Source organism: Nothoprocta perdicaria, unplaced genomic scaffold (genome assembly GCF_003342845.1).
Source record: "Nothoprocta perdicaria isolate Ctin4 unplaced genomic scaffold, notPer1 scaffold_23, whole genome shotgun sequence".
NCBI classification, from domain to species: Eukaryota; Metazoa; Chordata; class Aves; order Tinamiformes; family Tinamidae; genus Nothoprocta; species Nothoprocta perdicaria.
The window spans coordinates 480,599-498,704 of NW_020455455.1; the positions used below are offsets into that span (position 1 = coordinate 480,599).

General features: G+C 42.1%; 1 protein-coding gene across 1 annotated transcript in view; it reads left to right on the plus strand.

Moving 5' to 3' along the window:
- Positions 1-17,307, plus strand: part of CDK6 (cyclin dependent kinase 6) — a 109,902-nt gene extending 92,595 nt beyond the window's left edge. Inside the window, exons 5-7 of the mRNA XM_026039430.1 lie at positions 11,456-11,506; positions 15,290-15,425; positions 16,635-17,307. Coding sequence (XP_025895215.1) covers positions 11,456-11,506; positions 15,290-15,425; positions 16,635-16,781 — 334 coding nt within the window. The 3' untranslated portion in view covers positions 16,782-17,307. The remainder of the gene's footprint in view (positions 1-11,455; positions 11,507-15,289; positions 15,426-16,634) is intronic.
- The last annotated feature ends 799 nt before the right edge of the window (positions 17,308-18,106 follow it).

Sequence of the window (18,106 nt, forward strand, 5' to 3'; positions counted from 1 at the left end):
CCTGGCGGTGCCTCACGGATTTTGCCTGCCAAAAGAAGGCACGCAGATGTCCAGGCAGCTGGCACGGGCAGCGCCGGCCATGCGCAGGGCTGGGGGACACGGCGGCCACGGCTGCGACGAGCCCAGCACTGCCCGTGTCAGCCGCCCGTTTTGCAGGCTTTGAGGAAATGCAGCCTGCCCCTGCTTGGGCACAGCGTGGGACTCCCTCCAACCCATGCCCAGTCCCCTCCGCTTCCCTTTTTTATAGAGGTTGGGAGYGCGTACGCTCCGGAAGCGCTGCTCGCACAGGCTCTGGTGCAGCTTTGCTTCTTTCACTTCAATAYTCTCCATATTCGTGGCTTCTCTCCTATAGTGTCCAGGCTTGTCAAAAATAAGGGCTGTGGGGATACTGACATTTGTCAGATAGGAATTTCGTCCAGGAGGGTTACTTCATTTGCACTGATTTATTCAGCTGAGCTGGAATAAATTGGCATGAAGATTCATTTACTATTGATTTTGACTRAGTCTGAATGAACAACTAACTCAGAAGATGATTGACTCAGTCTGCTGTATCATCCAGAAATTGTCCAATTATTGTCAATTATTGGATGATTTTTATTAGATTATGCCCATGAAACATTTGTGTTATTATATCAGTACTGTATACACGCTGTTTCATACAACCGAATAATTTTTAAAGTGCTTTTTAAATGCATATAATTGCAGTTCAAGCTTTCAGCATCTAAATAAGCGTATGTAGCAAAAGATTTTTTCAGTAATGTTGCTTTTTATAGCTTTTAAATTAAGCCTGCTTGGCAGTAATGAATCATACCCTGCTGCTGTAAGAATGAAGATACATAGCTCAGTTACGACTAGAAGACATAGGCACACTTATAATGAAAGAGTAGATATGTGTGTGTATATATATATATTTATATATATTTGAAGTCAGAACTCACTCACAGCTGAATGTCTTACTCAGAGATACAACGGGTTGACTTTCTTCCCTCCTGCCTGAKCATTCCTTTTCCTTTACAGGAAAATGATTGTAGAAAGAGAGGAAAACCTTGCTCATCCACTAGGTTTGTTAAGAGGTTGATGGTGAGGGCACTTCCCAGTGCATCAGCATCTTGAGGAGCTCCTAGCTGGGAGGCAAAGGGGGTGAGCAGCAAGTCATGTGTAGATGGAAACCTTCAAGGGTGCCACAGGTAGAGGCAGGTATTCAGCACTATTCACTGCGCAGAGATGAAGAGCTGTGTCCTATTCCCATTGAAATAAGGTCAAAAAGCAATAGGGTTTGTGCCAGTGACAGAAGCAGGTTATTTTTTCAGTAATGGCAAGAGCCAATAGCAAGAGTAGAGTAAAAAGTGTCCCCAGATTCATCTTGGAATTCAAGCTTTGAAATGTAATTAAAAATTTGCAGTTATATATGCAGGGATATACTCATGTCAGTGCTACACAGCAGAGGGRAAGGTGGGCAGTATTGCCACACAGAAGTTCCCTTCTTTTTGTTATTGTTTCTCTTTCATATAGAAAATTATCTTACTCTTTTATTTTTTGGGGGGGAGGTTGGGAAAATGGAAAAGAATAATTTTATGTGAAATCAGTAATAGTAAATAACAGCAGTGTTCCCAGTAAAGGACTGCACAATACCATGCACTTACATGCTCAAGTGCCTCTAAAACCTGCAGCTTGCGCAACCTGAGTGTGTTGCCTGGGAAAAAAGTAATATTTAGGGCAAAATTATATTTAGGCTAAGTGGCCTTTGAAAGCTGTATCGGTTTTCCTTGCATGGTTGCTATAAATACTTTCCACCTTTAATGCTTATCTCAAGTTTTTCTGCAGGTGTTTATTAATTCACTGGAAGCCAACACAGCTGCTACAAATTAAAATATATTTTTTCACTTCATCCTTCTAATCCATTTTCATGTCTTTTGAGGCTCAACCTCCACAGCTGGAGAAAAATCTGAAGTTGAAATTTCACCTCTGCTCACATAATAGTTTGTTGGTTCCTACTGGAAATGTTTTCCCGGCCTTTTTTGTCTGCAGGGTTTTAATCCCCTTTCAGAGATTCTTTTCCAACCAGCAGTATTTGGTTGCAGGTGAAGGTGATGCGGGGTATTAGTTTGCAGGGGGAAGGGCTTTTCTGATGTGTTGGGTTTGTCTGAAAAGCTTTGGGGAGACTTAGAGCAACAGGTGCCATTAACACCTAATCCGGGCRGCAGACGTGACCCTAGACCAGAGCCCGCGTTCACTGCCACCTTGGAGCAGCTCGCGCCCCTTGCAGAGACAGGCCACGATTCCCCGCTCTTAGTTTTCAGTCCATTCCCAAAAAAGAAACCCCTTCTTGTGGGATTTTTACTCCCTGTTGAGAATTTGGTCATCTAGATGTTGTGAAACATTTTCAATTTGATGGTCACCTTTTGATGGTGGAAATTGGACATCTTTTAGATCTCTCATTTCTAAAGTCTTAAAGAGTGCCAATGCCCAACCGCACTTGGCTCATTGTCACCTCTGTCACCTCACTGCTACAGATGACAGAAAAAGGTTTGTCTTTTGTTTTTGTTTTGTCTTTTTTTCCCCCTGTGCTATAGTTGTTTATTTGCCTTTCCTCTTTATTCTTTCCAGCTCCAGAATTTCAAAAACTGTTAGACTAATAATCTGGCCAAACAGATGTACTGTTTTATGTTTAATTCCTAATGATGGATCTAACACATCATTTCTATACCAGTCTYATCATCTCAACATCTTTTATTACACATTTAAGATAATCTTTTATCTGTAGGGCACATTTTAGTCTGTGAAGCTCCTTGCTTGGCATTTTTGAGAAATAAAACCCTGGAAAACCCTGAAAACACACCCTGAAGTTAATTTGCTTAGGATCTTTAGGCAGATTGAATTGAACCAGTATGTGTAGTATATGGATTAGCTTTGCATTAACTTGTTTCTCCTGTAATTTAGAAGAATCCCATTCCTTGCCCTGACAGTAGGTGCCTCACTGCAACATGAAATACGGCATGAGCAAGAGCACCTTCATGGTGACACAACCAGCTCTGAATAAAATATTGTGATGCTGTCTGCTAGGTGTTTAACTGAGATGTATGAGCTGAAAATGTATGAAAATGCCACGAGTGCTGGAATACAACAGTGCCATGAGCTGGGAGAATGAGTTTGATCTGCCCAAGGGCAGAGCCTGTGCACGGAGCCCTGCAGGTCAGCTCTGAAGCCTGTGGCTTCAGTGGGTGAAGTGGAGAAGAAGGAGCATCCTCAGCCCCTGCCTGGACACACAGTCCCTGCACCAGAACTGCAAAGAAGCGTGGCTGGTTTTGAGAGTGCGAGCTTAAAAAGGGGGATATGAAATAGGCTCATGAGAAAGAAGAGAATACAGAAAACTAAATAAGTATCGTTGGGAAGAGCACAATCGTGTTGTATTTGTCATACCAGTAGTTCTGTCTGGGTGCTAAGAAAATGGAGCAGAAGCAGCTGTATAATTAAGCCTAAAACTGCTGACTGACAGGACAGAGAGAGTTTCACTGTGTGCAGCAGTGGGCTATTTAACACATACACAGTTAAATCATGTTGCTGGTGGGAACTGCCCATACGAATGAGAGGAAAGCTTCTCGGTCTCCTCCAAACAGAAACGGTACATTTTGTAGCCTTTCCCTTTTTCCAAGGTCAGTTGTGTACGTATTTCCAGAAGTTGCTTTGGACRGCGGGACGGTTTTCCCAACGCCGCTCTTGTATCACGCTCACGGAGCTGAGATAACCGCTCCAAAAGCCCTGCTGCAAATCTTCTGGAGAAGCAAATGTCCACAGATAAGAGCACTGTGACGTGTGTGCTTAGGGAAGAAGTGAAGGACATTCAACCTTCCAAGGCTCTTCCATTAAAAAAAAAAAGAATTGTGTTAAATGATGAATACTGAAGCAGTTCTGCCCCGGAACAGCKCAGCTCTGCCCATGCTGGAGCATATTATGGATAAAGATAAAATCTGCACTCACCTCACTCGGTTTTTATCAGGCATGCTATATCCTTTTGTTGAAAGACCTTTTTTGTTTTTTTTTTTTCTTTTTCTTATGAGAGGTTGGGAAACCAGAGCTTATTTGGCTGATCCTGGGGTCACTGATGCCTGTGCTAGAGCTTTTTGAATGTAGCAGCGAGGGATGAGGCCCTTCCTTCTGCTCAAGGCCACCTGGGGCCTTGAAACACAACACTTACTTACCTCAAAGGTATCACACAAATGCTGAGCACCCGGAATAACATTTTCCTGTGCCCACTTTCAGAGGGAGTTTGGGGAATGCTTATATGCTTATATACTTTTCATTTAAACTTTCTCTTGCTCTTTGCTGTATTTTGAATCTGAATCTACACAGGGCCTGGTCCTGCTTTGCTCGTAAGAGTAGCCATGGTGCCTCTGCTTGATTTCCCTTTACTGACCTTTCTTTTTCAGCTGGGCTTTCCAAGGGAACATCCATGTCCCTCAACAAATTGCTAGTGATTAATCCCACTGCAATCCGGGCTCTTCCCGGGTTGCCAGCCTGTGTTCTACAAGCTGTCTGGCAGTCAAGCATCTCCATAAGACACAAACACTCACGGCAGAGCAGCACCAGCTTCCCACGATGAAAACCACACCGGGAAGCTCTCATCTGAGCAGGAAACTTCCCCGAAAGGGGATTGCCAAATTYACACTCCATTTCAACCTGCCCTCTCTTACTCCTAACATTATTTTCCATCTTGCTTTTTACCTCCTTTTGGACACTGTTGCCTTCCAGCCACATGTGCGATGCATTCGATCCTGGATGTGATCAGAGTCCTGGAGCGTCTCTGCGCTGCCGGCCGCRTCTTCCCGCCCGGCTCGGACATTTGGGGAACACGCTGCTCACAGAGCATCCAGCTTCACAGGCCAGCGTTATGTGCCTTTGGAAATAGTCTGTGCATTCGTAGGAGGATTTTCATCTTTCTTTTGGGAATTTCATCTCAAATAGCAGGGAGCGATCTCGACACGCTCCTGCCCTGGGAGGCTGCGGAAGCCCTTCCCAAGCCACCGATTTGCCCTTCCCAAGCCGCAGAATGAAACTTGGCAGGTCCATGAGAGTCTTCAGAAGACATATTAATAAYAATTGTAGTTCTTTCAATAGACTAGCTCAGGTTCTGATAACAGTTTAATGCTTATGTAGCCACAATAATCTTACAGGTGTTATCCATAATTATGGTACTATCCTACTCGAAGAACAGTAGATTTGGGGTAAAACTTTTAGGGCTATTAAAAACTCAAATGAGAAACTCAAGATGGCTGATCAGCTCTTTGTCAGATTTTAGCACCGTATATTTCCTCAGATTTTAGCACCGTATATTTCCTCAGGCCTAACATTTCTCCGTGTCATCCTTCTCACATGTGGGAGAAGAGAAGGTACATGTTTCTTCAAAGCCTTGAGCAAGTTGTGATCAAGCATAATAAGCTCTACATGAAGTAACTTCTTCCCCATGCTGCGCCGGGCAGCCACCCACACAGAGATGTTATTAATGGGAGCGGAGAGGGCGAAGTACAAAAAAATGTTACATTTAAAATGAGAACTGGGGATTGCACAAGGGCTGAGGCGCGTGGGACTGGCAGCGGGTAACTGTGCAGAGCACGCAACGCTCCCAGCTGGGGCCTGCTTGCTGAGACGGGGTTCCTGCTCTGCCCCCTTTGCCTTRCTCACCAGAAGCGCTCAAGGACCTTGGTCTCCTTGCAGGGATTCGTGTTTCTTCCTTACGTCCTCCTCTAGTCTCCTTCTGCAGCGCAGACRTGTCCTGGGGAGCTGTCAGAGGGAAGCAGCGGTGGGAACACGAGTGAGGAGTCGGCTCAGAAATAATCCCTCTGCATAAAGGTTTCCATAGGATAGTCCAGATCATGTTATTTCGAGTCATCTCATGATTTTGTTTTAGGTCTTATTTGTTTTTAATTCTGAAAATGAAAATATTTTCTTCATAACAAGTAACTGAGAATCTGACAAAATTATTTGCCAGCTATTCACATTTTGTAATATGAAAAGAAAAACAAAACATCATTTAAATATATCTCTGAGTCACAGACTATGTAGCTTGGCAGCTTTCCCGTAGCACGATGCAGGATTCCTTGGCACATGTTTCTTGGCTTTAGTGTCCAAGTTTCTTCACCATCACCTTGTTGCTGTCACACACACACACACACACACACACACACACACACACACACACGCAGACTCCAAAATGTAACTGCTGTAGCCTTACCAATGCCCAAAATTCCCTCTTCCATAAACTGCTCCTGTATTCTTTTCATTTGCAGTTTTTTCTCCAGTGTGTCGGGTTACCAGGGGCTTTCTCTTTGATGCCTGCCCTGTCTTGCCTCTCTAAGGCCTTCAGCTGAGCAGCCCCCTGCTCCTTGGCCTGGTGTGCCCAGGAAAACCAGCTGCGCCTTCCCCATCCGAGCTGCTCTTCAGATTGCACGTGGTTCTTATCTGGCTTCATTGCACACACAGCACCCAATATACAGGCATTTCACCAAAAGCGAGGGTGCCAGAGCCCTGGAAGAGGCTGCCCAGGGAGGCTGTGGAGTCTCCTTCTCTGGAGATCTTCCAAACTCGCCTGGATGCCGCCCTGTGCCCCGTGCTCTGGGTGTCCCTGCTGGAGCAGGAAGGTTGCACTGGATGATCTCTAGAGGTCCCTTCCAACCTCAGCCATTCTGTGATGCTGTGAAGTCCTGGATCTATTCAAATCAGCCATCGGGAGATTATCCATATTGTTCCTCTGCGATAGCAAGGAAGGCGACGGGATTCCCAGCTGCTGTTGTCACCACATGGAGCAAAGGCGCTCGTGGACAGACTCCAGATAACTGTTTTGGAAGTTATTTCTTACGTATCTGGCTCCCTGTCTCGTCTTGCAGGCAGTTTCATTGGCAACTCTAGAGTTGTTTCTGTGGCTTTGTAATATGTTTGGATTAGAAAGAATTTCTTCACTGCCTTTTTTCTTCATTACTATTTTACTTTTTCCATCTTTGTTACTATATTTTTTTACCTAAGCTTTCTCCATAYATCTATATTATCTTTAGTTTAATAGCTCGAGGTCAGAAATTAAAAGGCAGTTTCCAATCAGAATGGCAGCAATTGGTTCAAAATGCCGGTCTCCATCAGGGGACCCAGGAATCTTTTTCTGTACCTCACTCCCTGGTTATGTTGTTAAGCAGGTTTTTTTCCTATATCTAAACTGCAGTATAGACTACAGCAGTGTTTCCCAATGCCTTTAATTCCAACCTTGGAATGAATCAAAACTTTGTTACAGTTTCTTCCAGAGCCCCTGTGCTTTGTGGACCATAGGCTAAAAGTAAAGTCTAGAAGTTACAGCGCAGTTTACAGTTAAACCTCGTTTATCTTTTGGGTGTCATTGCATTGTCTTTGTGTACACTACTTTTAGAACTGCTTTGGCATGTTAGTGGAGTTGCACCAGGGATGATTTTTGTTTTCCTAGAGACTTAGGAAATGTTTATAGCTCAGTTCGTACTGAGTAGCACAGACATGAAAAAGAGCATCTGAAAAATAGAGTCCTTAACCTTTCGGACACAGATACCCGCTTCAGCTAGACAGAACATCCAGTGTAGGTGAAAGACAGCATGAGACAGCAGCGTGAGCCAAGCATACTCCTTTGGACAAGATAAAAGAGAAATTAATTTGTTCAGCTGCCTATAAGCATGAGAGCCTTTCAGCCAGAAGATTAGTGGTGAAAGTCCATCTAAATTATAAGCAGCTGCGAACTTGTTCAGGATTTGTGTGGTTTTACATTGCACTTTTAAGTTGTGACCTGCATTTTTATTTCACTGTTATATTTATCTTTGTGTTGGATTGCCTTATGAAAAGGTAGCTAGGTTTATCCTGTGGAAATAGTCACAATGCAGATTCATAACTAATATCCCCTCACTGTGTAGCTGCACGGTCTGTACCTCAGGAGCAAGTGCTAGTTCCGGTACAACTCCATGGTTTCAAAAACACGTGCTCTTTGACTGAGAAGGAACTTATTTCAGAGGACGGAGTAATAATGTTGTACCTCCAAATACGTTTTTGTGTGTAGACTAAGGGCAATTCTTGCGCTACAGTAGCAGTAAATGGCCCCCTCCCTCCATTGAGTGACATTGTGCAAGAGGGACTGGGTAAAACTGTCTCCAAGGCCTGGGGAAGGAATCACCATCAAAGTGGGCAGCAGGATCCTGCAGATCCCTTAYAACACTTCCCTCCTCCTCTCTCCCTAAATAATAATAAAAAAAACTACAAAAGTAGGAGAGCGTAGCCATGTTACAATATTTGAGACTTCTCAAGCAAACGGGTAGATTAAGTTGGTCTCATCTGCACTGGAATTCTTTTTATCCCGTCTTCTTCCCTGCTCTAGTGTGTGTTTTGAGACAGAAGCGGCTTGGGAGCTCTCCAAGCGTGGACTTTGTAGCAGGCCAACTCAGGCAAGGTTGAGAGGATCAAGGAACCGTAGAGAGGGCAAGTGCCTCCCCTGGATGCACCCCCTTTTCTGCACCACTTGCACCCTCTTTCCAGAGACAGACACAGWCTTTTAGGAGCTCTTTGAAGGCACGGAACAGATTCCAACTGCTGCCACACGAGGCGGATCTAGATCTAAATGGAGCTCAGAGCTTAAACACTTTCACAGAGAAGAGAACATATCCCTGGGTAAGGACTGGAAGCACTGGTGCCCACCCTTAGTAGCAGAATTAAAAAAACACTTCCTTAAGATAAAAGTTCCCATATAAGGTGTGCTGGACGTGCGGYGCTGGCAAGTCATTGCTTAAGAAGAGCTAGTGCCAAAATGCAAGACGAGATCTTTGTTCGGCTGCTGATTAAGTGGATCTACTTCCCCAATCAGCCGTCCAATATTCCAATTGAACCAGCAGCCAAAATTCGCGAGGCAAATTTCATTAGCTTGGCAGTGCCGAGCCCGGAGCTGGCGTTGTAGTCGCGATGGTGGGGTGGATAGGAGCCTGAAAGCTGAATTAACAATGCTTCRTTATGATGAAATATCAAAGTGTGCTGCAAGGTCACCTTGTGCTGTGTAATTATATATTCAAAATAATTTAAATTCTTGCTTCAGCTCTGAGTAAATCTGAGACAGCAGCAGCGATGGGAAAAACCTCTCTTAAAAATCCCAAGAATCGTACTTGTTTTGGCATGACGCTGCCTAAGGTGATTTGAGAGCAAGGCTGACTATGCCAAGCTTTCACATTAACACAGGGATCAGCGTACGTTTTACAACATTAGACCTGCTTCCCRGCCGCATGGGTAGGGTTATTTGGTTGTGCACATTTTATTAGCTTAAAGGGTCCCAATATTGTCAYGCTGGAAGCAAAAGTGAAATTGTTGAAGTAATGGAGAAGACTGTATGCTAATAATTATAAGCAGTAATTCCAAAATTTCTAAGGTTGTCACATTATTTGACTTTGGAAGCTATGGAGTGTGTCTTCCCCCACAGAAAATAGTAGGATTGTAGTAGATATTGAAAAGTTTGCATATCRAGTTCAAAAGAGAGGGCAGAAGTAGATGATTGTGTGAAGTAAAGCTTTGCTGGGCTTTTTAGAGGCCAGGATTACTGGGTTTCCTACCCAGTTTTCCCACCTAAAGAACACAGAAACCTCTAAGTGTAAGTTGAAACAGTCTTGTCGAAGAGGCTGCAATTAATAAACATACTGCATATGTGGGAATCCCTGCATATTATTATTATTATTTATTTCAGAGTGAAAGTAAACAGTACTTTATGGACAAGTACCAGGCTGCCTCATCTCACAAGTTCAAGTCTGGTGTTGTGCAGTTTCCCATCCAACTTGGTGAAGTGGTTCTCTCAGTGGCCTCGTGCAGAGCAGTGTGCGGTGCAAGCGGGTAGGACATAACCTGGCTGGCAGCAAATAGGAAGAAAAATATTTTTTCGGAGACAGCAGCATGTCATCCAGTTATGGCTTTGCTCTTTTTCTTGCAGCAAAGATTTCTGTGGAGATGAGAGATCATGTCTAAATGAGATCTGTCCTAGTGCTCTGCTTGGTGTATTCCATGTGGCCCTGCAAGATAGACAGTGAGGTGGAGCTCTCCTGTCCCACTGAGAGTTGCAAGATGTTTGCCCTGTTTTGCAGGAATTAAGACATGTTTAGCAAGAGGTGATGTGCCTGCTCCTGAACATGGGCAGTGGCTGGGRAAGGTTCAGAGCCGGGTATTCCTTGCTGTCCCAGCGTAGTTGGAAGGGTCTTTTCAGAAGTGGAACTGTGAAGCGGTTCGGGGCCTTGGTCAGAAAGGGAGGATGCAGCAAGAGGCAGGAGAAATGACCTTCCTAACTGAAGGATGCTAGTGAGAAGATGGGAATATACAGTGTTTTCCAAGCATTTCTGTTGAATGCTTGGGAAAACGGGAGCAGTTTCAGACCCTGCAGCACTCTGGAGGGCTGTGCTTCAGCAAAGAGGGGCAACTCACGCACTATGTCACTTTGCAGTGTCTGAATTGCCCTTTTCCAACTAACCCACCAGGTCTGCCCACGTCTTACTGCACCAAAATACTGCTCAGGGTCTCAGGGCTGATCTTCACAGGCTGATCCTTGGTTATCCATCAGGAAGATGCTGGAATCTCTTTGGAGTTTACATGTATGATTGCACTATGGATCACACTTTGCTGGACTACAGGAGAAGTTGGCAGTATAGGACACAAATCTGAGTTTTATATTTTACTGGTTAGTCACTATGAGATGATAGTATTTTACAAATTACAAAGCAGAAATATATTAAACTGCACTTTGAGAAGGAAAGAATGTTTACTGCTCTTTGAAAGTATTTTTTAGTCTTTTTTTTTCTAAAAGCCTTTACTCTACCTGTTGTGATGTTCTTCCTATTAATTTGTTTCTCTCCTGAATATATCTTTATCTATGCAGCAGAAGTATTCCTCTCTTTCAAGGTAAATTCTGTACTGTTTCACATGCCATTGTTTACAAACCTTCATAAATCCTCTGTCATTTTATGCCCAAACTTAGGAGTGCCTTTCCAGTACAATATGCAAGGAATTTAATTTTCAACTGATATCCTTAATAATTCATATTTGATTTTATTATATTAAAATGGACTGCATGACATTCACTCATTTTTTTTTCTTTCTAATGAGCTCTTTGAGTATGTTCCTTCTAATGAAATCTATTTTATAGTTCATAGGAGACTACAAGTTGAGAGGGATAAGGTTATTTTGTTCCTGTTAAAGGACATAATCAATTCTCTAAAGTAACATATTCAAAGATGTGTTTCATCTGTCTTGTTTTTCACTGATTTAAGCAGAAACTTAAAAGATGATGCACTCACAAACTGGATAAAACGTGAAGCAAAAGGAGTGAGGCCTCAAAAAGAAACACATTTTCATCCTATGTTGGCAGCTTTCAATGACCAGTGGATGCTGACTTTGAGGAAATCATTTCCTAAAAAATATTTCTTTATTCTTTCAGGCCACTCTTTCGTGGAAATTCAGATGTTGATCAGCTAGGAAAAATCTTTGAGTAAGTAATAACAAGTTGCACTATGTCAATATCCTTTTAATGCTGAAACACTGTGAAGTGTCTTTGCTCTTTGCTATGTTTTTTTATGCAATAATGTGATTAGAACAAAGTATTCCTAGAACATATTTCCTATTGCTACTGAATGCAACATGATATTTCCGATTATTCTGGGTCAGAGTGGGAGGAGGAAGCAACATGGAATATAGTTCTGCAGAACGAACAGCCATCAGCAGGAAGTCAGGAGAAACATCTCTTTTGGGCTTTTTTAAAACTTTTAAACATATTTGCATGATGCATTCTCACGCTTTCCCAAACAGTTAGAGACATTCAAGAATTCTCTTCATTTATAACAGAGTTTTATTTTTTCTGTGATTTGTGTATTTCAGGAAACGTTAGAATCCCGTAGACTGTTACCAAAATGAAACCTTGAATGTGCCAGCCCATGACTTCTGTACAGAAAAAAAATATTTTAATCTTTAAAATGCATTGTGTAGCCTRTTAAAATGATTAACAATCATATTTTGTAGTGAAGGGAACTGTGAGAACAGAAGGAATATCAGCATTATAAATGTGTGTTTTGTTGGAGATGGCTTTATTTTAAAACCATTTTAAAACATTCAGATTTCATATTTGTGTTCTTCGGTATACACAGAGCACATTGGTTAGAATAATTCACTTCCAAAATAATGGTTTTAGTTTTAAGAAATCATTTTAAAATGACCTGTATTATCGATATGATAATTAAAWGGGAATAAATCATCTCTTTTGTGTAAAAGCTCATCAGAGCCAGGAATAATTCTGAATTTTAAGAAACACGTACATGCACCTTGGTCTTCGCTTTTGGTACAAGAGAGCTGCAGGGATCCAGGTGTCTGGAAGACAGAAGAGGTCAGTAGGCAAAGTGAGAGACACTTAGACATGGATCCAAGGTGGAAGCAGTATTCCCCTGAAGACACGCCAAAGAGAAGAGAGTAAAACTTCCAGGGAAGAGAGCTTAAATCTATCAAATAACCAATTTCTCTGTTTAGCYGTGTTTACCACTTCTCAAATCATAACAGATCTGTTTCTAAGCATTTTCATTATTTAATATGAGGTTCCTAAATTGCAGGTCTTGATTTCACACAGTTGACTTCCCTTTCCTGCATACCATACCAGTGTATGTGACTCACTGGCGTGGTTAATTTGTCATGCGCTGAACAGCTCTTCCTGCCCAATCCAGAAAAATCAGCCCTTAAAATGTACTTTTTCTTCTTCTGGCAAAGCTGCTCTCCTGGTGCTACTATGTGCTGCTTAATTAAATGAAGACAGTTCCAACACATGCAGCATAGTCTATAAAAAAAATAAAGAAAAACAAAGACATAGCTGTGACTTTTCTGAAGATCATTGTTTCTTTATGACATTTAAAGGGAAAAATCCAAATGATTGGAGATAGGATTAACCACGCACCAGCCATCAGCAGCCTCCAATGGGGATCTTTCCATCCCTAGGGGGCAGGATTACCTGTACAGAAAAGAATTCAACCCTTAATCAAGAAGAGAAAACGCTGTGCTAATTTTAGAAGAAATTCCTCATTACACATCTTCTTAAATAGAAAGTTTGCTTTTGCTGCTCTTTGTGCAGCTCACCTTACATAGTTCCAAAGTCTGGTTCCTGGGTTTGGGGGGGATTTCATGCTAAATAGTGTTTATTGGGGTGTTTTCACAGCTGGAGAGCTAGGCATCGCTCTTTTGGTAGGAGGATTGTCTCTTTCTGCAGTAGTGAGTCACTCTGCAGGCTAATTTGGCAGGAAGCTGCTCGAGGATTTTCGGGCACGCCGGACCGATGCGCCCTGTCGGCCCTAGGGGCTGTGCTCTACCTTGGCTTCCCACGTGCTGCCCTGATTTGCATCAGGTGGCTCCCACGGTGGGTGAGGGTAAATCCCGAGCACGTGCTCCAGCACCGGTTCCTGCTTTCCGGGGACACTGCCAGCGTGTGGGATGTCCTCCCGCGTTTCGGGCTGCCTGCTGCAGCGCCGTGAGCAGACTTGTCTCCCCGTGGGATCAGCGGCAAAGGAAAACACTCAGCCTTCCTCAAGACCAGGCCTGAGCCTGTGGCAGCAGGTGAAGCTCGTCCTAGCTTCTCCCAAGCTTAGTCGCCCACATGGCCTTGCTGCCAGAGCAGAATGGGGGCAGCTACTCATTGTTAAGGGGTTTTTGTAAAGAAATTCATTATTATGATCTTTAAATACTGTGTGTGCGTAACTCAGGTGTCTTTCTTCCCCACTCCTGGACCTCTCCTGCTCCCTGAGCAACAAGCTGCCTCATGGCTCTCTGTTGGTCCTGCCTGTGCCTACTACTCTTATCTGCCATGTGTAATACAGAAAGACCTGGGACTAACAAATCCCATTTGAACTGAAGGTTAAACCTCCTTGTCACGTAGAATATTTAACTCTTCCATCATCCCACGATGACCTTACATCATCCCCACATGCCTGCGGTGGTAAAAATCAAATGTATTTTTTCATGCAGATTTAGCTCTTCTTTTCCCAAGAGTGGTAGTATCTTTAGAAAGAGCAAAAATAAATTGTCCGAAGACTGCAATTGCTTAGTCCTCTTGGTCATGTTGTTGTTTCAAGGACATAGTATTAGTTTTCAGAAGCATTTTAAATAAGGCAAAATTACAATCTACAACCCATGTAAATATGAAGTAATTCCACTAAGTTCAGTGAGGTAGCCTATGTTTTACATGAAAGCGTTTGGCCCTTGGCCTCACTCAGGCCATTATCAAACTCAATTAATAAGAAAAATGGACGATGCTGCTCTCTAGTGGCATTGGATAAACTGCAGATCCAAGCTTTTAATGCTTTTTTTTTTTCATTTTCCCACGTTGACAACATTTCTAATAAAAATCAATTTTACAAACAGTAAAAATTGTTTTTCCCCTAAAACTTAGCAGGTAACACACATTCTTTTCCAGAATTTCCATTGATAARTGGCATTTTACCACCACAACACAAACATTAACATCAGGCTAAAACATGAAATGCAGGATATGTGATCCAGAAACACTGGAGGTTTCTGGATTAGAGTTCCCATAATGATTCATGTATTTGGGCTTTTAAGCCTTAGCATGATTATTTCATAAATGTAAGTACCTTCTGAAACTGAAAGTTATAGAGATATAAATGATAGAAAGAGATTTAAAATATTCTAATAAAGTATTCTAAATAAAATATTCTAATAAAATTAAAAGAAAAAACAAAATGGCACTTAGCTCCTATGCCACTTTCAAACTGAGACTTTAGAACCTGTATTACGAAGCAAATAAATTGTTTAACTTTGGGCAACATTTACTGCACACAGCTTTGAAGCACTATGAAACTTCCCTTTTATTGCCTTACCCTCATCTTCACCCGTAGTCTTCTCTCAGTCCCTATTCTTGTGAATTAAGATCCTTGCATGAGATTCCCCTTTCAAGTTTCCTGCTTTTAATCATCCCAGAGTGACACATGTTGCACCATCCAGACAAGAGCTGAGCAAATTTCTTCCAGCCCTTTCTCAACTCCAAGATTTAGAAAATTGAGAACTAGGTCATAATRCTAGGCTGGACATAGTGATTTCTACAAAGCATGTGGGGGTCCTACACCCATCACCTTCTCTTCACAGTGACCAGTAATTGCATTACAAGTAATTGCATTTAAACTAATAGATTCACTCATAAAGCAAACTGCTGCTTCATAGAATCAATATAAAGGAGAGAGTTGCATAAATATCCAGAGCTAACATTATATTTTTCCTTCCACAGTGTAATTGGGCTCCCAGAAGAAGAGGACTGGCCCAATGATGTTGCCCTTCCCAGAAATGCTTTCACTTCCAGACCTGCACAACCCATTGAAAAGTTTGTACCAGATATTGATGAACTGGGCAAAGACTTACTTCTGGTGAGGTTCTGTTGTGCTTCTCCAAGTTGTAGGTGCTTGAAAGATCTATAAAGTTCTAGGCAAGTTGGGGAAAGGCCGGGATAAGGATCTGGAAAGAAGACAAGAAAAATACAACTAGGAAGAGGAAGATGGGGGTTTATATKGAGGGGACACTGAAGCTTTTATAAGGGGTTCTTAGAAAGTGAGTCTGGAATAAACTGAATATAAACACTGAAATTAATACAAAAACCCTAAAACTGAAGATTTTAATTTAGTAGGGAGCAGAATGGATCTGAGACAAGCTGGTAAAAGCAAGGCAGAAAATGTGTAACTTTGGAATCAGACACAGACACAGTAGCTGTGATCATTTGAGCGCAGCTCTGAGAGACCGTGGGATGAAAAGCAGRGCGGAGAAAGTCACCATTGCTTCCATTGCCTGCAAGAAGTGAACCCCCCTACAAAAGTGTTTATCTGTCTAGGAATGGTTCACACAAGCAGTGATCGGCTTGTACTGCTCTCGTTACTGTGACAGAAAACCATGATCTAAAGGTTGCCCTTTAGCAATAAATCCTGCAGCTCTGCACTGCCCGAGTGCGTAGGAGTCACCATAGGTACCCTGGACCTCACTGTGCTGGGGCCTGAACAGACACTGAAAAAAAATACAGTATAAGCCCACATAGTTAGCACACTACATACTGACACAAAAGACTATTGACCAGCATGATGAGCTGGGYTTTCTGCACTCTGACAGAATGGCATAGGTTACATTTTCTAACATGATAGAATCTGTTTTTCTGTGTATTTGTTTTTAAGTAGGAAAAAATGAACACAAAATATTAGAATATGAAGGGGATAAAGTCAAACACCCAAGCCAAACATCCAAGACACACTGGGGGAATTCAAAAGCCCTTTATGAACAGTTGTTCCCTGCATTCTGTGAGACAGATGACCCATGCATCTGAATTCCAGAAAACCTGTTTTCTAGAATTTCCTAAACTGAAGATACTTGAATGTTCTAACTTGCTGTTCTCTATTAGTTTGAGAGAGATACATTTGTATCCTATGAATCCATTCATTTAATATGAATGGTTATCACACAGCACCTAGTGAGATCCTTTTGTGCCTAATACCATTCAAAATTTGACAGTGACATGCATTAATATGCACATATTATGTTAGCAAAGCTCACTGCACATTTTTGTTAAAACCAGCTTCTTTTCATACTTACAGAAATGCTTAGCATTCAATCCAGCCAAGAGAATATCTGCCTACGTCGCCCTGTCTCACCCGTATTTCCACGACTTGGAGAAATGCAAGGAGAATCTGGACTCACACATGTCACCCAGCCAAAACTCCAGTGAGGTGAATGCATCCTAATGCTGACTGAAGACAAACCTGTAAATGAACCAGACATGTAGCTGACAAGGCCACTGCCCCATACAAACCACATAGCTGTTCCACTGAAGGTCATTATTTGGAGGTTTTACACGCCTGGCTCTTCTTTTGGGATTGTGATGAGCTTACCTAAGAAAATCAGTCTAGTTTACTTTCATCAGAGCAATGCAAGGGCCAGGGCTTTCACCTGTTCCCATTGCAGCTTTATGTTTGTCTTGTTTTTTGTTTTGTTTATCTACCTGGGAAAACTCCAGATGGAAGAGAAGCTGCTGACCAGTTTTGCTGTCATTTTATTCTTTTAATAGTGAATGCTGCCAGTGTGGAGTAGGATAATCRAGTCACTGCCAAAACATGATGCAATCTCTCTCTCTAGCCACAAACCATGATTTGGTACTTTATTAATATTATTATTATTGTTATTATTATTATTATTATGTGATAACTTACAGTGATATTTAAAGAATGGCATTGAATGGTATTGAATATCATATCTCTGCAACCTGCAGTTAACTGATATATATTTGTCAATTCATCCAGCTACTGTTTATATGCAGGTGCTTTCCCACTTGAAAACTGGGATGGATAATTTTATTGTTTCACTGCTCTATAAAAAGTAAAAGTGATAGCAGTCATCATAATAAATGTCTCAACTTTAGGGGGTTTTGTACACAAACAAGTTATTATCTAGCTAAGTTTGTGTGCGTAATGCAAAGAGAAATTAATTTGTTTTCTAGGGTCTTGTTCTCTAAAGTCCCTTTTGGTTTCCAAATGCTTGGTTTGCTCTGGAATCCAGGCACGTGCTACCCCATCCTCCAGCCAGTCACTGCTCTCAGAAAACAGCTGCAAGCACATTTTTTCTCTCTCAGTCACAATTTTCTGATATGGAGACAGTGAAAATCGGGACAGGTTTTCCCCTTTAACCTGTTCTCATTTTCAGCCAAAAAAAAGGAACAAAAAAAAATATATAAAAAAACCCCATTACCAGTTTAGAGGCAGAGAACTCTCTACCTGCAAAGAAGCACAGTTACACATTTTTGCTGCACTGTAGGGTGTATACTGCGCTGCCTTACCTGCACCACCTCCCGTGCATCACAGTTCATGATCATTACTGTCACAGAAGTCCSTTAGATTATACTTTTTAAGCAGACATGTTTTCTATGCAGAAATGCATGAGCTTCTCACCTAAACCACCATGTGGGTATATCGGCACAGGCTTCTCCATAGGCTTAGCGTGCCAGGACTGAATGTCAAAACAACAAAGCAATTCACCTGCCTTTTTAGCACAGTTATTTTAAATCTTACGATTT